The sequence below is a fragment of the Hippopotamus amphibius genome, chromosome 6 (assembly GCF_030028045.1).
Source record: "Hippopotamus amphibius kiboko isolate mHipAmp2 chromosome 6, mHipAmp2.hap2, whole genome shotgun sequence".
NCBI classification, from domain to species: domain Eukaryota; kingdom Metazoa; phylum Chordata; class Mammalia; order Artiodactyla; family Hippopotamidae; genus Hippopotamus; species Hippopotamus amphibius.
The window spans coordinates 122090813-122117949 of NC_080191.1; the positions used below are offsets into that span (position 1 = coordinate 122090813).

The 27137-nt window shown below is 38.4% G+C and overlaps 1 protein-coding gene across 2 annotated transcripts in view; it reads right to left on the bottom strand.

The window, feature by feature from the left end:
• GK5 (glycerol kinase 5) overlaps positions 1-27137 on the bottom strand; it is an 82547-nt gene that overhangs the window by 33633 nt on the left and 21777 nt on the right. For both annotated transcript variants that reach the window (XM_057738250.1, XM_057738249.1), the window contains exons 4-10: positions 17920-18013; positions 13179-13310; positions 5732-5807; positions 5115-5176; positions 4959-5032; positions 4693-4753; positions 3118-3244 (exon numbers count right to left, since the gene is read on the bottom strand). In XM_057738250.1, the coding sequence (XP_057594233.1) occupies positions 3118-3244; positions 4693-4753; positions 4959-5032; positions 5115-5176; positions 5732-5807; positions 13179-13310; positions 17920-18013 (626 nt within the window). The remainder of the gene's footprint in view (positions 1-3117; positions 3245-4692; positions 4754-4958; positions 5033-5114; positions 5177-5731; positions 5808-13178; positions 13311-17919; positions 18014-27137) is intronic.

A 27137-nucleotide genomic window follows, 5' to 3' on the forward strand; every position in this document is an offset into this window, starting at 1 on the left:
AAGACTACTACAAGCAACTATATGCCAATAAAATGGACAACCTGGATGAAATGGACAGATTCTTAGAAAGGTATAACCTTCCAAGACTGAATCAGGAAGACATAGAAAACATGAACAGAACAATCACAAGCAATGAAATTGAAACTGTGATTAAAAACCTCCCAACAAACAAAAGTCCAGGACCAGACAGATACACAGGTGAATTTTATCAAACACTTAGGGAAGAGCTAACACCCATCCTTCTCAAACTCTTCCAAAAAATTGCAGAGGAAGGAACACTCACAAACTCATTTTATGAGGCCACCATCACGCTGATACCAAAACCAGACAAAGATACTACAAAAAAAGAAAATTACAGACCAATATCACTGATGAATTTAGATGCAAAAATCCTCAACAAAATACTAGCAAACAGAATCCAATAACACATTAAAAGGATCATACACCATGATCAAGTGGGGTTTATCCCTGGAATGCAAGGATTCTTCAATATATGCAAATTAATCACTGTGATACACCATATTAACAAACTGAAGGATAAAAACCACATGATCATCTCAACAGATGCAGAAAAAGCTTTTGACAAAATTCAACACCCATTTATGATAAAAACTCTCCAGAAGGCGGGCATAGTGGGAATCTACCTCAACATAATAAATGCCATGTATGACAAACCCACAGCAAACATCATTCTCAATGGTGAAAAACTGAAAGCATTCCCTCTAAGATCAGGAACAAGACAAGGATGTCCACTCTCACCACTACTATTCAACATAGTTTTGAAAGTCCTTGCCACAGCAATCAGAGAAAAAAAAGAAATAAAAGGAATCCAAATTGGAAAAGAAGAAGTAAAACTGTCACTGTTCACAGATGACATGATATTATACATAGAAAATCCTAAAGACGCCACCAGAAAACTACTTGAGCTAATCAATGAATTCAGTAAAGTTGCAGGATACAAAACTAACACACAGAAATCTCTTGCATTCCTATACACTAACAATGAAAGATCAGAAAGAGAAATTAAGGAAACAATCCCATTCACCATTGCAACAAAAAGAATAAAATACCTAGGAATAAACCTAACCAAGGAGGTAAAAGACCTGTACTCAGAAAACTCAGACACTAATGAAAGAAATCAAAGACAACACAAACAGATGGAGGGACATACCATGTTCCTGGATTGGAAGAATCAACATTGTGAAAATAACTGTACTACCCAAAGCAATTTACAGATTCAATGCAATCCTGATCAAATTACCAATGGCATTTTTCACAGAACTAGAACAAGAAATTTTACGATTTGTATGGAAACACAAAAGATCCCGAATAGCCAAAGCAATCTTGAGAAGGAAAGATGGAGTTGGTGAAATCAGGCTTCCTGACTTCAGGCTATACTACAAGGCTACAGTGATCAAGACAGTATGGTACTGGCACAAAAACAGAAATATAGATCAATGAAACAGGATAGAGAGCCCAGAGATAAACTACAGTCAACTAATCTATGACAAAGGAGGCAAGGATAGACAATGGAGAAAAGGCAGCCTCTTCAATAAGTAGTGCTGGGGAAACTGGACAGCTACATGTAAAAGAATGAAATTAGAACACTTCCTAACACCATACACAAAAATAAACTCAAAATGGATTAAAGACCTAAATGTAAGGCCAGACACTATAAAACTCCTAGAGGAAAACATAGGAAGAACACTCTTAGACATAAATCACAGCGAGATCTTTTTTGATCCACCCCCTAGAGTAATGGAAATAAAAACAAAAATAAATCAGTGGGACCTAATGAAATGTCAAAGCTTCTGCACAGCAAAGGAAACTATAAGCAAGACGAAAAGACAGCCCTCAGAATGGGAGAAAATATTTGCAAACGTATCAACAGACAAAGGATTAATCTCTAAAATATATAAACAGTTCATGCAGCTCAATATCAAAAAAACAAACAACCCAAGCAAAAAATGGGCGGAAGATCTAAATAGGCATTTCTCCAAAGAAGACACATGGATGGCCAAGAGGCACATGAGAAGCTGCTCAACATCACTAATTATTAGAGAAATGCAAATCAAAACAACAATGAGGTATCACCTCACACTGGTTAGAATGGGCATCATCAGAAAAGCTACAAACAGTAAATGCTGGAGAGGGTGTGGAGAAAAGGGAATGCTCTTGCACTGTTGGTGGGAATGTAAATTGATACAGCCCCTATGGAGAACAGTATGGAGGTTCCTTGCAAAACTAAAAATAGAATTACCATATGACCCAACAATCCCACTGCTGGACATATACCCAGAGAACACCATAATTCAAAAAGACACATGCACTCCAATGTTCACTGCAGCACTATTTACAATAGCCAGGGCATGGAAGCAACCTAAACGTCCATCAACAGACGAACGGATAAAAAAAGATTGGTACATATATACAATGGAATATTACTCAGCTGTAAAAAGCAATGAAACTGGGACATTTGTAGAGACATGGATGGCCCTAGAGACTGTCATACAGAGTGAAGTGAGTCAGAAAGAGAAAAACAAATATTGTATATTAACACATATATGTGGACTATAGAAAAATGGTACAAATCAACTGGTTTGCAAGGTAGAAATAGAGACACAGATGTAGAGAACAAACATATGGACACCAAGTGGGGAAAGCAGGGAGGGTTGGGGGGGGATGAATTGGGAGATTGGGACACCAAATTGTACACTCTAAATATATGCAGTTTATTGTCTGTTAACTGTATCTCAATAAAAGTTCTTAAAAAAAAAAAGGGAGATGGGGATTAACTGTTTCTAAGAAGAATAAATCCTTAATATAAAATAAGAAAATACAGTCACAAAAGTTAAATAAGGGACTTCCCTGGCAGTCCAGGCTGGAGACTTCGCATTCCAGTGCAAGGGGTGCAGGTTCAATCCCTGGTTGGCAAGCTAAGATCCCATGTGCCTCATGGCCAAAAAACCAAAACATAAAAAACAGAAGTAATATTGTAACAAATTCAATAAAGACTTTAAAAATATCCCACACTAAAAAAAAAAATCTTAAAAAAAGTTAAATAAGTGAACAGAAGTGATATTTTATTAATAAATAGGATAAAGCCTAACTACCTACCTCCAACACTCTGTTGAGGGTTATTTCCAGTATTAATATCCAAAAAAGTTCCAGTTCCCATGGTTAACTTCACATCTCCTCTCTGGAAGCAGCATTCTCCAAACATGGCTGATTGCTGGTCAGCGACCTGCCAAAAACATTCAAATATAAGAACTTTGGGCCCTTAGCAGTGTTCCAGTTCACTGTATCCCACTGTTTTACTCGCTGTATTCTCATGGTCAACATTTTCTTTCCTCTTTTTTCCTTTTCCTTAAAGAAACACAAAGCAAAACAAAACAAAACAAACGAAAACTCCCTGGAGAGAACAGAGAGCCACAACTACATGATAGGAGTCTCTCTAGGACTAACATTATATGGATAACTAATGTGTCTTGGGAATTTTCAGCAGTCAACCGATTTCATCAGTGTTAAGTATCATAAGAATAATCTTAGAAATAAAAGTCAGAATAAAATTTGTCCAGAAAAAAACAGCTAAGATTGTTCATTTGCCACTTGTAAGCACTTTCATTCATTAGTCAAAATAACTGGCCACACAATTTTCTCTTTTAATAAGAGTGATAGGTGTATAAGCAGATATGGGTGAAAACCATACATTTCCCAACCATACATTTTTGTTAAAAAAAATTATAACTTTTTTTTTTTTTTTTTTGCCACATCCCACGACTTGCGGGATCTCAGCTCTCCAAGGATTGAACCCGGGCTATGACAGTGAAAGTGCCAAATCCTAACCATTAGACCACCAGGGAACCCCTATAATATTTTGTTAATGTAACTACATGTAGATACATATACATACAGCAATATTTTAAGGACCAAAACTCATCTAAAGAATACTTCCTTACTCATCTATAAGTCTTCTACCCATACCCTCATTTAAACCTGAGCCTGCCCCAAGCTGAATAAGACTGATCCTCTCCAGGAATTTGTAACTTGAAAATTAAATGCCCCTCCCTCATCTGATTCCTCCACCTACAGCAGTGACTGTCCATGTAGGTACAGATGATCTGTGCCTCCTTTTAAAGCTGTTACAGGAAAGTAGAGGCAAGGTCTGAGCTTCTATAATCAAGAAAGAAACCTCAAAAACCAGAAATGGCAAATTTCTCACTTATCCTCAAATTCTTTACTGGCTAAGTAGATGCTGATGAAGGATTTTATAAAATGTAAACATATTTCCTCTTTAATTGCCCTATCAGTTTATCGTTACATTATATCAAATATAAACTAAGCACTGGCTCCGTCACTGTTTTTTGTCTCTGAGTATTAAATATAAGCCCACATATTATTCAAAATACAACATTTTTTAAAAATTTAACACAATTTTCTCAAAAACTATATATAGAGAAGTCAGAAAAGGTTGTAAAATATTTCCATGATAGAACACTGGCCCAGGGATCCCCTTTCCAGAAAACGAAGAACACTTGATTATATTTGGAGCCCTTTAAGTTAAAAAGAAAAAAGATACTTTAACGTTATTGTGCAAGGACCTTTTGTGTTTCTTAAACGTAATCCCAACTGTTCATATACATTTGTTTAGTTTATACTATACAAGGAGAAACCCTCAAGTTTTCTACTTACCAAGGCCACTATTGGTATAGGCACGCCAAATATCTCTTCATCCACTGATCCAAAATTGTGGCTTCAAATAAAATGGATTAAAAAGTAAGTTACAGCTCTAGAAATATTAATTCTAAAGTTCAGCAAATTGTTTTCAGCATAGGCCAAAAGTTACATAATGAACAAGCGAGCACCTCTAACATATAATAAAAAATGCTTTTCCCCACAAAGGCCAGGTGAATTCAGGGACAATTTTGCTGGTTTCTATGTCTGATTTTCATTTTTACCTCGTATCCTTCACGGGAGGCAGGACAGAGAGTGGGATCGAAAGCAGGGAGGCAATGAACTTGCTCCAACACATCTGAGCATAAAAATATGTCATCAGAATCCAAGCTAAGTTACATAAAAATTGGTGTTTCAAAAAGAAAGGGAAAAAACTTTACCTCAAATGGGTCAAAAAGTCCAGTTGTACTGGCATTTGAAAAATCCGTGGCAAATTCAGAACCTAAATTTACATTGGAAATGATCTATTTATTATCAGGTAGTGTAAATCAACACCTATCCCTAGTTTATAGTCTCGACCTTTGTCTGCCCTTAAATTCATTCCAAAATGTGTATTTCTAGCACAAAGTCTCCAAAGCAATTTCCCACTTAATCTTTTTGAACTTTCATACTTCACACAAGCACTTTCAGGCACATGATTCCCAGTTTAACGATGAGAAAAGTGGCTCAGAGAAGCTACCTGATTACCTACAGCTATACTATAGGTCTAGTTGCAAAGTGGCAGATTTGGTATTGAACTCAAGTCTTACTGTTCTCGAAATTGAGACTGTTTCTTGGTCTTATAGTTGAGGTTTCATCACAATTTTAAAATCACCCTCCTCTTAGAACAAATCTAAAATCAATCTAGCTTTACTATAACATGAAGTTACTAGGTACCAAAAAAACAGTATGTCTGGCATATGGGTGGAAAACAGTTTAAAACTTCCACTTTTTTTAGATGAATCATTTCTGTCAGTCAAATCCCAGTTACCTGAGATAGATCTATCAAATCATCTACCTTTTGTGAGCTTATGTAACAACCAGGTATCAACAGTCCCAAAGCAGCAATTTTCTTCTTCAATTGCCTTTCGTACCTTGAAAACACGAAAGCACAAAATCAGTTCAAAAATCCTAAACTACTAAGTGCATGATTAACTGCCAATCACTAAATACAATATAATCTCATTTTTTATAAAAATTAATATATATATAGAGAAATAATTTCTGGAATTTACCCTGAACAGTTCTAAGCCATTACTATAGGATACAAAAGGCTTTAGTTTTACACCAAGTTTACTTTTGTGATGAAAAAAAAAAAAGTGTATCTATTTTTTAGACATATAAATATGTCTAGGTATAGAAAGTCTAAAACAGAATGGCAAAGTATGGCTCACAGGTCAAATCCATCCTGTTGCCGGTTTCTGTACAGTAAGAATATTTTCTTAAATTTTATAATGTTTAAAAGAACAAAAAGAAAAAGAATACTTTGTGACACATAAAAAGTTTACAAAATTCAAATTTCCATAGCCTTAAATAAAGTTTTACTGGAACACAGCCATGCTCATTTATTTATGTAATATTTATGGCTACTTTCATGCTACAACGGCAGACTAGTTGTGACAGAATCCTCATGGCCTTCAAAGACTAAAATAGTACTTACTTGACATGCCACAGAAAAAAATCTGCCAAAGGAAACAAAATAATCAAAACCTCTTTAAACTAGCTAATAGAGAAATTGACATACTTGTAAGGATATCAGGAACTTACTGGAAAACAATTCCCCAAATCCTACTTGATCACCTCTCCAACTCTTATTTGTCCTTCAAGACTAGTATTTCCTGGATGTGCCAGACCCAACACCACATGGACATCTTCCATATAGCCATTATCTCACAGCATCACTACTTCCCTAAGCAGGAACTAGATTACATTTATAACCCCAACACCTAGGAGGGTTTCCTTTCATATAGCAGATGTTTAAAAAAAAAATCCTTGCTAAATAAATGAGATTTTTTAAAAAATAGGAAATGGGGAATTCCCTGGTGACGCAGTAGTTAAGAATCCGCCTGCCAATGCAGGGGACCTGGGTTCAAGCCCTGGTTTGGGAAGAGCCCTTATGCCTCAGAGCAACTAAGCCCAGTGCGCCACAACTGCTGAGCCTGAGCTCTAGAGCCCATGAGCCACAACGACTGAGCCCAAGTGCCACAACTATTGAAGCCCACATGCCTAGAGCCTGTGCTCCACAACAAGAGAAGCCACCGCAATGAGAAACCTGTGCACCGCAACGAAGAGTAGCTCTTGCTCCCTGCAGCTAGAGAAAGCCCATGCACAGCAACAAACACCCAATAGCAGCCAACAAATTAATTAATTAATTAATTTTTTAAAAAAGTAGAGGGTTGTCCCTCCTAATCATAAAATATATATATACTAAAAAAAAAAACAGGAAATGGAGACATTTAAGAATGAATTACATTTTAATAGTAGAAAGGATCAATAAAATGAAGATGGATGACATGAGTTCCAAAAAAAGAAGTCAACTGTAGATTACTTATAACAAGTATTTTGAATAGTCAAGTGTTATACCACTTAAATATGGAGTATTTAAAGTAATATTATTAAATTTCAAACCCTTCTTAAATTTAGAAATTGTGATTCTAAAATTTGTTCCAGATTAGACAAATGCCAGCAAGTAGCAACAATGCCTGCCAGGCGGTAAGTTCATTTGTTCATTCAAACAATACTTGACAGCCAGGCCCTCGGATAGACAGTAGGCCCTTACGAGGCTAGCAGGGCACAGAGTAGGTATCAGGGCTTCCTAAGGTAGGAGGACCAAGGGCAATCCTCCTCACATTGGGTTAAGACTCCAAATGGCTCTATCCTAGGAGTAAGGATAAACTAAAAGGATGGGCTCTTATAGAAATTCCAACTCAGCTTTGAGTCATCTCAATCATTAAACTGGATTGAGATAATCCTGGTGTCTAGAAGGATGGAAGAAACATACATAAATCCTATCCAAAGCAAGATATGTTAAGGCTCTCTTTAATTTCTACACACAATTTCACAAATACAATGTCTAGTTCATATAAATATATCCATACATACAAACAAGGAGCCAGGTTCACCAAACTCATCAAGTCATATGCATTAAATACGCACAGCTATCTGTATGGCAATAATCATACTTCAATAAAGTGGTTTACAATTTTTTTAAAAAAACCAATTAAGTATGGCTTCCTAGGTGGCACAGTGGTTAAGAATCCGCTTACCAATGCAGGGGACATGGGTTTGATCCCCGCTCCAGGAAGATCCCACATGCTGCGGAGCAAGTAAGTCCGTGCGCCACGACTACTGAGCCTGCGCTTTAGAGCCTGTGAGCCACAACTGTTGAGCCCATGTGCTGCAACTACTGAAGCCCATGTGCCTAGAGCCCATGTTCCACAACAAGAGAAGCCATGGCAATGAGCCTGCGCACCACAATGAACAGTAGCCCCCACTCACCACAACTAAAGAAAGCCCACACACAGCAAAAAAGACCCAAAACAGCCAATAAAATAAATTAATTAATTAATTAAAAAAAAACAATTAAGTAACCAGGCATATGAGGAAGCAAGAGAACACTGTGGGGGAGAGAAAGGAGAAAGAGATAGTCCATAGGGGCTAAGATATTGTAATTAATAGCCACAGACTTTTAAAATACCATGATAATTATGTGGGGAAAAAAAGAAATTCTAGAACTAAAAAACTAAGAACTTAATGGATGGGTTTTAATAATAGCACATTAGAAACAAAGAGATAATAATAGATTTTGAAGACAGGTTAGAAGAAAATACCCAGAATAAAGTCGATAGAGGCCAAAGAATGGAAAATATGTAAGGCAGAGTGAGAGACAAAAAGGATTTAGTCAAAAGATCTAACATACATGTAATCAGATTTTCAGAAAGAAAGAAGATAAAGAGAATGGAGAAGAAACTACTTTTGAAGATAATGGCTGAGAAATTTTCCAAATCAACAACAGATATCAAGCAATGAATTTAAGGCACCCTACAAACCCCAAGCAGGTTGTCACACCTAGATAATAAGTGCAGAAAATGTGTTTGATAAAGTCAACATCCACTCACAACAAAATGTCTTAGTAAACTAGGAAAAACAGAGAATTTCCTTAATTTGATAAAGGATATCTAAAGAGAACCAACTACTCATCTCTTCTAGTCAATACAGCCTGGAGGTCCTTGCCAGTGCAAAGAAAAAGAAATAAAAGTACAGTCACACTTCTATACCATATATTATTAGGGAATTGCAAATTAAAGTGATGAGCTACTACTTCACACCTAAAATAACTAAAATCCAAAACACTGACATGAAATGTTAGCAAGAATGTGAAGCAACTCCCATTCATTATTGGTAGGAATGCACATGGCACAAGCACTCTGGATGGCAATCTCGCAGTTTCTTACAAAGCTAAACATAGTCTTACCACATGATCCAGCAACTGCATACCTAGGCATTTACCCAAATGAGGTGAAAAATTATGTTCACATAAAAATCTGCTCACAAATGTTTATAGCAGCTTTATGCATAATTGCCAAAAATTGGAAGCAACCAGATATACTTCAACAGGTGACTGGATAAACACACTGTGATATATCTAGACAATGAAATACTAATCAGTGATAAAAAAAAAGAAGCCAGTCTGAAAAGGCTACATTCTGTATGATTCCAACTCTATGACACTCTGGAAAAGGCTATATAAAGACAGTAAAAAAAAAAAAAAAGAAAGAAAGAAAGAAAGAAAGAAAAATCAGTGGTTGCCAGGGGTTCATGGGTAACAGGAGAGGGATGAATAAGTGAAGTGCAGTGGATTTTATTTTTTTAGCTCTTTATTGGAGTATAATTGATTTACACTGTTGTGCCAGTCTCTGCTTTACAACAAAGTGAATCAGCTGTATTTATACATATATCCCCATATCCTCTCCCTCCCGTGACTCCCTCCCACCCTCCCTATCCCAGCCCTCTAAGTCATCACCCATCATGGAGTTGATCTCCCTGTGTTATGCAGCAGCTTCCCACTAGCCATCTATTTTACAGATGGTAGCGTATATATGTCAATGCTACTCTCTCACTTCGTCCCGGCTTCCCCTTCACCAACTGCCGCACACCGCCCCCTGCCCCTCTCCCCCCCCCCCGCCCTGCCCCTTGTCCTCAAGTCTGTTCTCTACATCTGCATCTCCATTCTTGCCCTGTCACCGGGTTCAGCTGTACCATTTTTTTAGATTCCATATATATGAGTTAGCAGTGCAGGGGATACATTACATTAATAATACTTTATCATAATGTGTCACTATCGATTCATCAATTGTAACAGATGTAGCATATTAATGGAAGATGTTAATAACAGGAAAACTGTTGGGGGAATGTGGTAACTCTGTACTTTCTGCTCAATGTTTCTACAAACTTAAAACTCGCTAAAATTAAAATGTACTAATTTCCTTTAATGGACTCAAGATTTATTCCGCTTGTATATATGAGGGTGATTCAAAAATTATCTGCACTCTAGCTATAGGATTTATAGAAGTTTTAACTGGAGTGCGGATAATTTTTGACTCACCCGCGTATCCTCTTCAGTCAGTTTGGGTAGTTTGTGCATTTCTAGGAATTCTTCCATTTTATCTAAGTCACCTAATTTGTTGGCATACACTTGTTCATAGTTGCTTAACAGTGCTTTTTACTCCTGTGAAGTTGGAATTAATGTTCCCTCTTTCATTCATAATTTTAGTTATTTGGATCTCTCTCTCTCTCTTTTTTTCTTTGTCAGTCTAGCTAATCTTTTCAAATCACCTCTTGGTTTTGTTGACTTTTTCAACTGTTTTTCTATTCTCTATTTCATAAATTTTCATTCTAGTCTTCATATTACTTTCCTTCTGCCTTCTTTGGGTTTCGTTTGCTCACCTTTTTCCAGTGTCTTAAGGTAAAATATTAGTTATTTTCACATAGACTCTCTACGCAATATAGTCTTGTTCTAAATCTCCCTGTAAAGACTATTCTTGCTACATCATATCTTGGTATATTCTGTTTTCATTTTCATTCATCTCAAAGTATTTTCTAATTCCCTTTGGTATTTCTTCTTTTATCCATTGATTATTTAAAAATGCTTTAATTTCCACATATTTTTGAACTTCCCAAATTGCTTTCTGTTACTTACCCCTAATTTCATTCCTTTGTAGTCACAGGAATGCTTTGTATAATTTCAGTCCTTTTAAATTTAGAGAGATGTGTATTATGGTGTAGCATATGGTCTATCCTGGAGCAGGTTCCCTGTGCACTTAAGAAGAACGTACATTCTGCTGTTATTAGTTTTCTGAAAAATGTCTATCAGGTCTAGTTAGTTTATGCTATTGTTCAAGTTTTCCATTTCCTTGCTGATCTTCTCTCCAGTTGTTCTAACCACCACTGATGAATTGTTTATTTACACCTTCAGTTCTGTCAGCTTTTGCTTCCTGTACTTTGGAGCACTGTTATTAGGTGCATTATAAGACTACAACTGTTACATTTTATTTTCTTCTGGCCATGCAGTACCACTTGTGGGATCGTCCCTGACCAGGGATGGAACCATGCTCCCTACAGGGGAAGTGCGGAGTCTTAACCACTGGACCGCCAGGGAAGTCCCAATTGTTACATATTTCTGATGGATTGACTTCTTATAACTATAAAATGCCCTTCTTTATCTCTAGTAACAGGTTTGTTTTTTTTTTTTTAAAGTCTGTTTTGTTTGATATTACATAGTCACTTAGCTTGTGGTTGCTGTCTGCATGGACATCTTTTCCATTCATTTACTTTTTAAAAAATATCTCATTGAAGTATAGTTGATTTACAATGTACTAATTTCTGCTGTACAGCAAAGTGATTTATACATATATTCTTTTTCATATTTTCTTCCATTATGGTTTATCACAGGGTATTGAATATAATTCCCTGTGCTATACAGTTGGACCTTGTGGTTTATCCATCGTATATATACTAGTTTGTATCTGCTAATCCCAAAGTCCCAATCCTTCCCTCCCCATTCCCTCTCCCTCTTAGTAACCACAAGCCTGTCTTCTCTACATCTGTGAGTCTGTTTCTGTTTCGTAGATTTCATCCATTTATTTTTAATTGATTCATATTTTTGAATCTAAAGTATGTCTCCTGTAAAACAGCATATAATTTGGTTTTGTTTTTTTACCCAGTATAAAACCATAATAAAATATCACTACCAACCCACCAAAATAGCTAAAATTAAAAAGACTGATAACAAAAAAAAAAGACTGATAACCTCAGTTATGATGCTAAATGAAATTTTAAGTCCTCTCATTCGCTGATAAGAGGTGTGTAAATTGTCAAAAACTGAGAGAAAATGTTTGATATTATCCACTAAAGGTGAAAATACACACACACATTATGCCCTAAAAATTCCATTCCCACATATAGATATAGCAGAAATGCATTTACATGGCATTATCCATAATGGCCCAAAACTGGAAATAACTCAAATGCACATAAACAAAATGGATAAACGGATAAACTCTGGTAAAATCATACACCGAACACTAAATAGCAATGAAAATATAAGAAAATTAATTTAGGGACTTTCTAGGTGGCGCAGTGGGTAAGAATCCGCCTGCCAATTCAGGGGACACAGGTTCGATCCCTGCCCCAGGATGATTCCACATGCCGCGAAGCAACTAAGCCCAAGTGCCACAACTATTGAGCCTGCGCTCTAGAGCCCATGAGCCACAACTGTTGAGCCCATGTGCCGCAACTACTAAAGCCCATGCGCCTAGAGCCCACGCTCCACAAGAGAAGCCACCGCAATGAGAAGCCTGCGAACCACAATGAAGAGTAGCCCCTGCTCCCCACAACTAGAGAAAGCCCGTGTGCAGCAACGAAGACCCAACACAGCCAATAAAATAAATAAATAAATAAATACATAAATAAATAAATAAATAAATAAATAAATAAATAAAAGAAAATTAATTTACACACAATGTGGGTATATTTCAAAATATAATGTTAAGCAAAAGGAGTCAGACACAAAAGAATAAACACTACGATTACACTTACAAAATTCAAAAATATTCAGGCGAAGAAAGCTAAAGTATAGGACTGAGGAATAAACATGTAAATTGTAAAAGTGGAAAGAAAATGTAATACGTAGTGCCACAGTGTTCTAGTTCTTGATTCATGCAGTGTTACACAGATGTTTGCTCCACAAAATACCACTGAGTGGTTCATTTTTGTTTTGTTCACTTTTCTATATGTGCCATGACTCACAATAAAATGGTTTAAAAAATATATACTAAGGATTCCTGTCTTCCATCCCAATGTGATGGACACTTAATATTCCCTCAAATAATCATTATCTTTATTCTTTGAATTTTTTCATTCCCCAAATCTAGACAGACAGACAGACAGACACACACTTTCCTTACCTCAGTCAGGTTCTGCAAAATCCAGGCCAATCTCAAAGAAACATGCTGGGTTGTGAAAGTGAACAAACTGGCTGCTAAAAATCGTTTACTTCTAGTGAAAAAGTGCAGCACTCGGCAGGAACTGTGTATGAGCTATTTTTTAAAAAAAGATATTTTAGGAAAATGCACTTGATGGTATTTGATATTTCTGTATTAATTACATACACATGCAAACAAACCCAATAGTGAACAATTTAACTACTTATAAAGTGTTCTCAGAACTTAAGGAAATCAAGCAAAGCACCTTAAGAGGATGATTTGCATTCTAAAATATGAAATGTGACATATCTACTATGAACTTCTTTAGCAAATACTAGAGGCTCAAGTACTTACAAGTGTCTTTTAAAAATAACTATTTTCTACCTCTTTACCTATTTTTAACTATGGAAGTTAAGGGAGAGAGTCAAGGAAGAAGGCTATTTTTTCTATTAGAAATATATTTTTAATCAAGTTGGTATTAACCTAGAAGGGAAGTTTCCCTACACATTAAGTGCTTAAAATTTGGGGTAAATGATCTTATTTAATACTATTTATATTTATCTAATGATCAAAGATGAAACATACAGTTTTCAGTTTACTTCTTAGAATGCAAAATCTTTAATTAAAAAAAAAAAGCCTCCTACAGAAAACAAGCATTGAGTTATAAGGTCTGTAAGACATACTAAAAACAACCAAAAAACAACAACAAAATAAACCCTTATCCTGCTACCTAACTACAAAGATGCAGACAATTCAACTTCTGAAATTGATGTTTTACAAAAAATTCCTTTCTAGAGAATTTACCCACTTCTTGCAATCTCTTCTTCTGCTATTCCCACACCTCCACAAAATAAATTGAAAGGGTTGGGTTTATTTATTTAAAATAGAAATACAAATTTTTTTTCTTTCACTTTTAGCATAATGCATTAATCAAGAAATGTATAGACTCAGTTCTCACTACATTTCAGTTTTGCTCCTTTTTTTTTTTTGAACAATGAGCCGCATTTTAATTTTTTTCACCTTTTTTTCTTTTTGGTGAGAACATTTAAGTTCTACTCTCTTAGCAAATTTCAGTTATACAATACAGTATTATCAACTAGAGTCACCATATTATACATTAGATCCCCAGACCTTATTCATCATACAACTGGAAGTTTGTACCCTCCTTTTCACCCTGTTCAGTACTCATTCTGCACTTCTTTATATTCTACATTACTTATTAAATATAAGACTTTTAAAAGCATTTGAAGTGACCATCCAGAATCCTTCTTTTGATGTGTTATATGCTAGGAAACACTTCAAACAGAAATGAGTTCTTCCTTCATAAGCAACTATACTTTTCTCTATAAAAATTTAGATTTAGGATCCTTCAGGGATCTCCTGTTAAAACACAGATACTTTGGTGGGGGTGGCACAGAAAAAGTATTAAGAGTTCTAATACCTGCACTTTTAGTCAACATATGAACAAGGAACACTTTTGTTCATATACTTAACAAATATTTGTTGAGTACCTTCCATGTACCAAGAACTGTGCTAGGCCCCGAGAAAACAGAGTGAATACGAGGTAGAATCCCTGCCTTCTTGAAATTTACATTCTAGTGGGACGAGATAGACAAATAAGTAATCAAATCAATAAATGAGATAATCTAAGACGACACTGGTTGTAAGATGAACCACTATTTAATGTACTATCGAAAAAGAAAAAATCCTGCTAGTTAAATTATGACATAACTCTAAGATATAATTTATGGTTAAAATCACCAAAAAACCCCTGATGATTAAAAATGCATTCTGGTTAAAAAATCATCCTCTTCAAAATGGGAAAAAAATATGTCTTATCCCTCATACACTGCTGGTGGGAATGCAAATGGTACAGCCTCTCTGGAAAAATGTACGGCAGTTTCTTATAAAATAAAACATGAAATTAACTTATAACCTAGCAATCATCCCTTTGGGGTATTTATCTCAGAGAAATGAAAACTTATGTTCACATAAAATTCCATAAACAAATGCTCATAACAGTTTTATCTGTAACAGCCCCAAACTGGAATTAGCACAGATGTCCCTCGACAGGTGGTACATCTGTACTATTGAATACAACTCAGCAATAAAGAGGAAACAAGCTATCAATACACGTAACAACTTGCATTTCCAGGGAATTATACTAAGTGAAAAGCAAATCAAAAAACATGTTTTATGCTGCATGATTCCACATATACATTTCTGAAATGAGAAAAATCTGTAAATGGAGGACAGATTAGTGGTTGCAAGGAGCTAGGATGGGAGAGGGTGGGGAGGTACACAGGAGAGAGGTAGATGTGGTTATAAAAAAGCAACATGAGGGATCCTTGTAGTGATGGAACTGTTCAGCATCTGTTCGTCATCCTTGCGGAGATGGATATATGAAATATGGAAAAAACTGTATAGAAACTAAAACACACATACCTACAAACAGAAACGAGTACAAGTAAAACTGGGGAAACCTGAGTGAGACCTATAGATTATGTTAATGTCAATGTCCTGGTTATAACATTATGCTACAGTTTTGTAAAGTGGCACACTGGGAGAAACTGCAGAGCATATAAGGGATCTCTGTATTATTTTTTACAACGGCGTGTGCGTCTACAATTATCTCAATTAAAACTTCAATTAAGAAATGTATGTCTCAGTCTTTGAAATTTGATGAGTGCTGCGAAAGAAATAAAGGGCAGTCATAGAGACTGCGTGGGGCAGGGCGGGGAGCTACTGTGAACAGGATGGCAGAGCAGGGCTCCCACAGAGGAGGTGACGGTGAGCTGGGCCCTGAAGGATGAGGAGCATCCAGCCATGGTGGCAGACAGAGCCCCTTGCAGATACTAGGGCGTTAGGGTGGGAAAGGGCTTGAAGGCTGGCAAAGCTGCAGCCTAACCGTTGGCAGCTTCAGGGAGAGAGGGGTCAGCGCAGGGGTCAGAGCTGGAGACAGGGCCAAACTGTCTCCAGGACAGTAAGGAGTTGGGATTTTATGCTAAAAGCCAAAAGAAGCCTCCTCAGAGGACTGGGGCAGGGAGGGTGGGGGGGAGTCGAGGGAGGGAGGGAATACAGGGATATGTGTATAAAAACAGTTGATTGAACTTGGTGTACCCCCCAAAAAATAATAAATAAATAAATAAAATTTAAAAAAAAAAAAAAAAGCCAAAAGAAGCCTTAGCAACCAACAAGCAAGAATCAGAACAGTGAGAGGACGCATGGGTGTCTGCGGTGACTGGAGGGAACAATGGTGCCAGGAGATTGCCACCACGCCTCAATTACTTCACCACTTCACTTGGTGGTAGCCTTAGAGAAACTCACGACCTTGGTGCCAGCTCTGGCCCATCCTCCCTGAACAGTTCCAAGAGGCTCAATCAACAGACCATAAGCATCTGGAAAAGGATGATTACGGGGTAGGGTTTCTTCACTGGCAGGACAGGCTCTGCAATTTTGTGTGCTAACCTCTAAGAGTCTGTTTGTGTGCATTTCTCTGCTGGGAGAGGCCAAAACTTACATGACACACACGTTCCATACCAAGTAGACAGAGTGTTTTAAGTGCTCAGTTTTGCGCTTGAAGTAAGTTTTACATCACGACTTGAAATCTGAAGCTTATACTACACAAATAAATGTTTTCACAATTTATTTTCAAAGGAATAAAAGTTTTAAACTGCTCACCGACTAACTTAAGGAAAATCTAATGAACTGACCAATTAAAAACTAAAATTATATGTTAAAACATAACACTGCCCCTTATCATTAGTATAATTTTAAATTCTACCATTCAAAGTTTACAACATTCCCTTATAATCACCTTCAACTCCCTTACTCTGTCTTTCCTGCAAACAGTACCTCTCAGTATTCAGCCTCACAAGTTAGTAAAGCAAGGCACAATTTTATATATTAAACTAACAACAACAAAAATCGGTGTGGGTGAAATCATGGCAAATTTGTTTCACTCACGCATTGCTGTCCTATTCTATAATATATTCAGGTTTGTTTTCATATAAAATTAATGTCTCCAAATACTTATCAAGGAAAGCTAATGCTGCAGACACTCCCCTATGCACCACCTGGTAGGGGCAGCCTGGTTGAGAAGGCATTTAACTGTGCAGCATTAGAAGCATTAAAACAATCAATATGCAATACTGATTATAAGACCAAATATTGCAGGTTTCGCCACAATTGAGGAGTTGGAAAACTGTGTCACTCTTTGACTCAGTAATCTCACACTCAGGAGTGAGAAGCCACTGCTGTTGTCACTGTCGTCACCAGCATCATCGTTTGCTTACTACGTGCCAGGCAGCATGTTGAAAGCTTGTGGCAGTCAGCTAGTTATCTATCTATCTATCTATCCATTCTCCATTCTTATAACAAAAGATGTTAAAATCTGGGCATAGTCTGTATCTTGCCTGGACATAGTCTGTATTTTCTCCATTTCTCCAGGAATGGAAATGACTTCTCCCTAACTTGTGAACCTCTGGTCCACCCCAAACCTCCTCAGCACTTCCCGAACTGCAGCTGTTAAGTACTTCAGTCCACCACCATGCTTTCGGGTGACTACTATTAAATTTCACTGGTGTGGGGAGTGTGCATGTGTGTATTCTCTTCTTAATGTCCTAAAACATCATTGGTAGATTACACAATTCAGCCTACAGCTAAGTGACATTCACAGGAAAAACAGTAACATCCAAATCACAGAACATAAGAAAAAGATTACCTTCATTAAAAGAGAACTATTCCAAGATTTTACAAGTTCAATAGCTCTTAGGTCTTGCCAACTAATGAAGTTGTGGAAATGCTTTCCCGTTTTCCTAAGAAAGATGGAAACAGTATTTTGAGACTCAATATAAATCAGAGACTGTATTATATAAAAGATCTGCCACAAGAGAAAAAATTAGAAGCCAAACCGTAATTTCAACATATGATTTAATTAGTTGGGGCTTTCTGAATACCTCTTTGATTTGATAAATTGAACACACTTTGTAACAATTATGAAGTGATATATAGTATAAAATTTTAGATCAGATTCTACCCAAAAAGATATTCTTTTTGAAGTACTACAATGTGTGCACTTCTAAAAACAAAACAAAACTGATGTAAAGCCTTTAAAGACTTGCTTATACAATTTTTAAAGCAAGATAAAGAAGCCAATTCTCTCTCCTTTCATTGTACTTATCCTGATATACACAATCAGATAAAAACTTCTGTACCTACAGAAAAGCTGAAATGTAGCCTGAGCCTGTTTTATATCCCTAAACTTTAGGACTGGTTCAGCCACTGGCAACCTACCAAGCTTCCCAAAATTTGTCCAAGAAAAAGATATTCAACAAACTCTGGGTCGATACTACAATAAAAGTACAATGCTAAGAAATAGAGTAGAAATAAACCCTTTTCCCTTTGAGGCTCCTGCAAATCAACCACTGCCCTCCACTCAGCTTCAACACCCAGCCCAGGCTGGCCTTCTGTGCTCCCTCCAGGCCTCCTCCTGTGTGGCTGTGACCACGTTCAGTTGCCAAGACTGTCATTTCCCACTCTTCTTAACCAGTCCTCACCCATGGTCACATCCTCAACTCTATCACCTGGCAACATTCTACCACCGAAATTCTATCACTTTGCTGTACACCTAAAACACTGTAAATCAACTACACTTCACTTAAAAAAAACAAAACAAAACAAAAACAGGTTAATGAGAGGAAAACGCCCACTGTATAATATTAAAGGAAAAAAATTAGGATAAAAACTTTACATATATTGCAATACCAATTTGTTAAAAAATAAATAAGGTGAAATTCTAACATTCTAATATATCAGTTGATACTTTTTTTTAAAGCTCTTTATTGGAGTATAATTGATTTACACTGTTGTGCCAGTTTCTGCTTTACAACAAAGTGAATCAGCTGTATTTATACATATATCCCCATATCCTCTCCCTCCCGTGACTCCCTCCCACCCTCCCTATCCCAGCCCTCTAAGTCATCACCCATCATCGAGTCGATCTCCCTGTTTTATGCAGCAGCTTCCCACTAGCCATCTATTTTACAGATGGTAGCGTATATATGTCAATGCTACTCTCTCACTTCGGCCGAGCTTCTCCTTCGCACCCCCCACCCCATGTCCTCAAGTTCATTCTCTACATCTGCATCTTTATTCTTGCCCTGTCATCAGCACCATTTTTTTAGATTCCATACATATGTTAGCATGCGGTATTTGTTTTTCTCTTTCTGGCTTACTTCACTCTGTATTATGACAGTCTGTCGATACTTCTTGCTATTATTTCAGTTCTCTCAATCTTACTCCCTAAATACCTTCCCTTCAAATTTACTGCATCCTTTAATCCCTCAAACATTCCATTTCCTTCCTCTCAACCCCGCCTATGCTTACTTTCCTACTAGGCTTACTTACATGGTCTGTCACTTTAATAACCTTGCCTTCACACACTCTCTACCGCTCAACTCTTTTTAAATTGTGGTAAAATATACAGAACATAAAATTTACCATTTTAACCATTTTTAAGTGCATACTACAGTGGCATTAATGTTGTGTAACCATCACTACTATTTCCAAACACTTGGGCTGTTTCCATCTTCTTACTACTGTAAATAATGCTGCTATAAACACTGCTGTACAAGTATTTGTTTGAGTTCCTGTTTTCAGTTTCTTTGGGTATACACCTAGGATTAGAATTGCTGGGTCATACGGTAATTCTATGTTTAGATTCTGAGGAACTGCCAAACCATTTTCCACAGCGGCTGCACCATTTGACATTCCAACAACCAGTATATAAGAGTTCTAATTTTTCTATATCCTCACCAACACTTGTTAGTTTACATTTTAAATATTATTGCCAGCCTGGGGGTGTGTGGTGGTATCTCATTACCGTTTTGATTTGCATTTCCCCAATGACTAATGATATTGAGCATCTTTTCACATGCTAATTGACCATTTGAATGTTATTCAAGCCCTTTGTCCATTTTGGAACTGGATTTAGGGTTTGAAGTTGTTGAGCTGTCAGAGTTATTTATATACTCTGGATATTAATTCTTTTTTTTTTAATTTGTATTTGGAGGGTTTGGGGTTTTTTTTTTATGAATTTATTTATTTATTTACTTATTTTATTGGCCATGTTGGGTCTTTTTGGCTCACGGGCTCTAAAGCGCAGGCTCAATAGTTGTGGCACACAGGCTTAGTTGCTCTGCGGCATGTGGGATCTTCCTGGAGCAGGGATCGAACCCGTGTCCCCTGCATTGGCAGGCGGATTCTTAACCACTGTGCCACCTAGGAAGCCCTGGATATTAATTCTTTATCAAATATATGGTTTGTAAATATTTTCTCTCCTTTGTGAGTTTTCACTTACTTTAAGGTGTCTTTTTTTCTCCTTTCTGTTTTTCACCTTTACTAATGGGATCACAGCATTCACTTACATCATGAACATGGTACTTATTTTTCCTTTAGTGATCCAAACAATCACTATTATCATTACTACAAATCAGAGAAGTTATTCTCCTATTGTTTTAGTCTTCAATCTTAAATTACAAAGCAAACTTACCAAACACACACCTTCTGTATAACATGCTTCAGTCAGTTTTGAGAAATCTAACTGTAGATTTAAGATATCAATGGCTACAAATTCTTTCAGACATTTTTAAAATGCAAATTCTACATTATATCAAAATAATTTCAGCATGATTTTATTTCTTATTGTTTTGGATTATATTTAGGGCAATTCTCAGTTCCTACTTTAGAGAGTTCCAATAGTTAAGAAAATTAAAGAAAAATTACTCATCATAAAAAGATGAAAATATCTGAACAGTATTTTTTGATGCACAAAATTTTTAATTTCGATGAAATTCAACCTATTTTTTTCATTTGTTAGCTGTACTTTTTTTTTTTTTTTATCTTAGTTTGGTCGTGTCACAAGGTATGTGGGATCTTAGTTCCCTGACTAGGGATTGAACCTGTATCCCCTGCTTTAGAATGGTAGAGTCCCAATCACTGGACTCCCACGGAAGTCCCTGTTAGCTGTACTTTTGATGCCACTTAAGAAGTCATTGCCAAATCCACAGTAATGAAGATTTCTTCTGTTTTCTTCTCAGAGTTTTATAGTTTTCTCTTTTAAATTTAGTCGTTGATTCATTTTTTTTTTTAGTTAATTTTTATATGTGGTGTATGGTAAGAGTCCAACTTCTTTCTCTTGCATGTGGGTGTCCAGTTTTCTCAGCATCATTTATTGAAAAGACTGTTCCTTCCCCATTGTCTGATCATGACTCCCTGGTTTAAAACCAAGTGACCACTGTATTACGAGTAGTTTCTTTGGATTGCCATAACAAAGGATCACAAAATGGGTGGTGCTAAAACAATAGCAATGTATTGTCTCATGGTTCTGGAGGCTACAAATCCAAAATCATGGTGTTGACAGGGCTGTCCTCCCTCTGAAACCTATAAGGGGCTCCTCCCCTTGCCTGGGAGGATCTGGTGGTTTGCAGCAATCTTTCCTCCTCCACATGGTGCTCTCCCTGCACCTGTCTTCACAGGGCAGTCTTCATAGGAGGAAACCCGTCATATTTGATGAGTAGTCCACCCTACTGCACTATGATCTCATCCTAACTCAAATAATTACATCTGTTTCCAAAGATTACATTTTGAAGCACTGCTGTTATTTCCCAAATCTCCCTCGCTCCTAAGAGTGAGGTTACTGAGTCAAAGAGTAAGACAAAGGACTTCCCTGGTGGTCCGGTGGCTAAGACTCCACACCCCCAATGCAAGGAGCCCAGATGTGATCCCTGGTCAGGGAACTAGATCCTGCATGCCACCGCGAAGACCTGGTGCAGCCAAATAAACAAATAAATATTAAAAATAAAAATAGAGTAAGACAATTTTCTAGCTCCTCAAATGTGATGAAACCCGCAATATTTGATCGTCTAATCAATACTGCATATTGACTGTTTTAATACTTTTAATGTCACACAGTTAAATGCCTTTTCAGTTAGGCTGCCCCTACCAGGCGGTGCATGGGGGACTGTCTGGAGCATCAGCTTTCCCCTGATAAGCATTTGGAAACATTCATTTTATATGGAAGCAAACATGAATATACTATAGAATAGGACAGTAATGCTTGAGAAAAATAAATCTGCTATAATTTCACCCACATTGATTTTTCTTTTTATTACTTTAACATGTAAAAGTGCACCTTGCTTTACTAACTTGTGGGGCTGAATACTGAGAGTTGCTGTTTACAGGAAAAGCAGAGAAATTAGGGGAGTTGAAAATTTTTTTTTTTTTTTGTCTGTGTTAGGTCTTCATTGCTGCACGTGGGCTTTCTCTTGTTGTGGAGAGCGGGGACTACTCTTCATTGTGGTGCGCTGGCTTCTCCTTGTGATGGCTTCTCTTGTTGCGGAGCACAGGCTCTAGGTGCACAGGCATGAGTAGTTGTGGCTCACAGGCTCTACAGCGCAGTAGTTGTGGTGCATGGGGTTAGTTGCTTCACAGCATGTGGGATCTTCCCTGACCAGGGATCGAACCTGTGTCCCCTGCATTGGCAGGTGGATTCTTAACCACTGTCCCACCAGGGAAGCCCTGAAAATGGTTTTAAGGAAAGGCATGAATCCTGAACTGTATAGTTTTATACTATTTATAATGTGTAATATTCTACCTTAATGTATAATTTCAGTTTTTACCAGATTAATTTAAACATTTCTTAAGTTGACTAATTCCTTAACTCAGGTCAGTGAGATTTTTTAAACTTTTATTCCTTTGAAAATAAGTGTAATAACTCTGGAAATCTGACTTTCCCACTCCTCTGGGATTGCCACTTCTTCCTTGCTGAGGGCTGTCAGTTTGTGACTTTTCCAAACTACTTTTGCAAACTATGTATTCCCTGTTGTGTATCGTCACTGAAGTTTCTGAAACTTCTGTTATGTCTTCGTCTGTGATGTTAGTGGCCTGACAAACATTTTCTAAAATGTGTGGTCCCTAAACCCCCTAAAGATACTGGCCCTTTAAATCTTCCAATAGACGCTGCCAAAGGAAGCCACTGCAGCTGAGACGGCCAGAACCTAGATATGCATCTGTGCCAGTTCTGCAGGGCACTGCAAAATCCGCCAAAGTATATAGGCCCAAATTTTTGTAGGACCAGGTTCCCACTCCCTGCCATGGCACCAGCCCTCACTCCTGGAATGTGGGCCGCTTTCCCCATGTGGGCAGTAGGGCTGAAGAATGGAGGCTGGTGGCTGGTTTGTATATGCCCTCCTTCACCCAAGGATAGCAGCCTCTACCTTCATTCAGCAGTCCCCCGGTTGTTACAAGGACCAATCAGGTTCCAGAGTTCTGGAAGAGCTTATTCCAATCTCTCCAAATCAAGAGCTGGTTTAGTGGAGAAACGAACTCCTCCAGCTTCCCACTCCACTATTTTGGTGATGCCACTCTCTACCCCTTGACTTGCAAGTTAACTATCTACCTTTTCAATACCTAATCTGGGATTAATCTTTCTTCTGGGTTCACTTTCAATGTCAGGACCACTGAGAGGAGTTGGAGGAAGGTCACATAGGCTTGTGAATTGGTACCAACACATACCTATGCCATACAAGCTCATCTGCTCTCTCAAAGTCACTTAAAATGGTGAAAGTCTTTCCCTTGTCTCTAATTAGTTTCCTCTCTATTTGCCATCAACGGCACATCTACATTTTCACCAGATTTCTCAAGCCTAGGCCACCACTGGCCTCCTATTTCTCAAGGGAAGGAAGAACACAGGGAATGACCTTCCTCAACTCCCCACTCCTCCACCGGCTACACCTATAGCCATCGTGCATCTCTCTTGGGTCAGAGGAGACGCTTTCCCTCTCCAAGTCTAAGGCTGGCACCTCCACCTGTACGCTCTTTACCCAGGCCTTCCTGTCTCTTCTATCACTTCATTTCACAAACCCTCCTTCAACTGTCTTCCCTAAACATACTTAAATCTTCCCATCTTTGGGATTTCCCTGGTGGCACAGTGGTTAAGAATCTGCCTGCCAATGCAGGGGACACAGGTTTGAGCTCTGGGCCGGGAAGATCCCACATGCCTTGGAGCAACTAAGCTTGTGCACCACAACTACTGAGCCTGTGCTCTAGAGCCCGTGAGCCACAACTACTGAGCTTGCATGCTGCAACTACTGAAGCTCTCGTGCCTAGAGCCTGTGCTTCACAAGAGAAGCCACCGCACTGAGAAGCCCGCGCACCGCAACGAACAGTAGTCCCCACTTGCCACAGCTAGAGAAAGCCTGCACACAGCAGTGTAGCAATGAAGACCCAACACAGCCAAAAAATCAAATAAATAGAAATTTTAAAAAAGAAAAAAATTTTTTTCTAAATCTCTAAAAAAAAAAAAAAAGCTTTCCATCTTTGACCAAAGCTAAATCTCTTGACCAGGATGCCTCCCCACCCAGCTAAGCCCTCTCAGTGTTTCCTCATCTCCTCGCACTGGCTCAACTGCATACAATTCAAATGCAATTTAGATTCCCAATCATTCATGAAAATTACATTCACTATGGTCACCAATTTTTGTTTGGTTGGTTGGTGGGTTGGTTTTTTGTTTGGGGTTTTTTTGGCCACATGGCTTGTTGGATCTTAGTTCTCTGACCAGGGATTGAACCCGCGCCCTTGACAGTGAAAGCGCCAAGTCCACTGGACCACCAAGGAATTCCCACAAACATAATTCTAATTCCCAGATTTACAGGATCCTTTTCCATCTCACTTCATCTTTCCTGAAATATTGGCTCCAGACAATCACTTCCTCCTTCCTAGAACTGTCACTTTCCTAAGTTTCCACGGTATCACTGTTTCTCCTCCTGCTTCTCTAAGCAAGTCTTCCTTGTTTCCTCTGCAGATTTTTCTTCCTTTGACTGCCAGGTACACGCTGTTATTTGCTATGGACTGCATCTGTGGTCCCCATCTCTTTTTAAGTAGCTGCTCTCTCTGAACAATCTGACCTACACTCATGGACCCTCCCAATCCTCATCTCTAGGGCCAGCCTCTCACTTAAGTTCCATCCCCTAACAAATAAATAGCTGCCTGACTCATACCTCCCAAGACCACCCACACCACCTCAAATGCCACATGCCTAACCAAACCTGCTGCTCCTCTCCCTCCAGTGTGTCACACCTGAGCTAATGGTATCCTTCAGCGGCTTCAGCCTAAAACTTGGCAGGGGTTGGGGGGGAGGGTTCATTTTAAGTCCTCAAAGAGATCCCTTAAAATCCCTGGGGCTTACATTCTAATGAGGGGTGAGAAACAAATAAGTTAATGAAAAATATCATTTCATACAATGATGATACTATGAAAACTCTGGCATGGTAAAGGAACAGAGTAATGGGGGCTGAGGTGTCTTCTTTTCTTTAAACAGCATTTTTTTTAAGGATTTGATTTGATTTATTTTATTTTATTTATTGTTGGCCATGCGGCATGCAGGATTTTAGTTTTCCCAACCAGGGATCGAACCCATGCCCCATCATCCCCTGCAGTGGAAGTGAGGAGTCTTAACCACTGGACCACCAGGGAAGTCCCTAAGGTGTCTTTTTGATATGAGATCAGAGACCTGAACACGCAACAGCTTTCAAAGAGACTTCCTAGTTTCAGCCTCATTCCCCTCAAATGCACTGTCCATGCTGCTTTAAAAATACTCTTTCTAAAACATAAATTTGGTCACACGACTCTCCTGCTTAGCAGCTTTTGAGAGTTTCCCACATACGGGGGAAACCCTTTACCACAACCAATGGCCTTCTCTGGTCTGGGACCCTGCCTTCCTCTCCAGGTTCACTGAAATCTAAGCCTTGAGTGCCTACTATGTGCCAGGTACTGTTCCAGGCGTGAGGGACCCAGTGAGGACAGGGCAGGCGAAAGTCCCAACACTCACGGAACATCTTTCTGCTAAGGGAGAGATGTAATAACAAATGTGCAAAGAAGTAAATAAAAATTTTAGGCAGTAATGAGCGATGTGAAGAAAAGACGATGGTAAAGTTATGGGTAAATTAAATGGTCAGGGAAGGTCCCTTAGAAGAAGTGATCTTTTTTTTTTTAACTGAGTCCCCAAAGTTTATTTATTTATTATTTATTTATTGACTGTGTTGGGTCTTCATTGCTGCTCACGGGCTTTCTCTAGTTGTGGCGAGCGGGGGCTGCTCTTCATTGCGGAGCGCAGGCTCCTCACTGTGGTGGCTTCTCTTGTTGCAGAGCACGGGCTCTAGGCAAGTGGCCTTCAGTAGTCGTGACACACGGGCTCAACAGTTGTGGCGCACGGGCTTAGTTACTATGTGGTATCTTCCTGGGGCAGGGATCAAACCTGTGTCCCCTGCACTGGCAAGCAGATTCTTAACCACTGTGCCACCTAGGAAGTCCCAAGAAGTGATCTCTGAGGTGAGGTCCAAATGATGAGAAAGGTAAGAGAGCTCCAGGCAGGGGGAGTAGCAAGTGCAAAGCTTAAAGGTAGATACCAGTGGAGAGTGTTCAAGAAACAGGCAGTGGTGTGGTTGCAGCACAGAGAATACGAGGAGGGTTGGTCAGAGGTGAGGTTAGAGTCAGGAAGGAGTCAGAACACTTGGGCGTGGTACCTTCCCAATGTCATTGCTTGAATTCCAGAGTCCTTTATTTTTTTTATTTTTATTTTCTCGGCTGCACTGTGCAGCTTATGGGATCTTAGTTCCCTGACCAGGGATCAAACCCGCTCCCTCAGCAGTGAAAGTGCTGAGTCCTAACCACGGGACCGCCAGGGAATTCCCTCCAGAGTCCTTTAGATGCTTCAGAGACATCATGCTCTTGCAACTCCTGCTTTTGCCAGCGACTTGCTCTCCCCACTCAGGGAACTCCTACTCATCCTTCCAGACTTGGCTCTGTGAAATGTTCCTTAACTTCCACTTCTAGGCTATTCAGTCTCCCCCTCCCGCTCCCTCATTACCAGGTGTAAAGCAG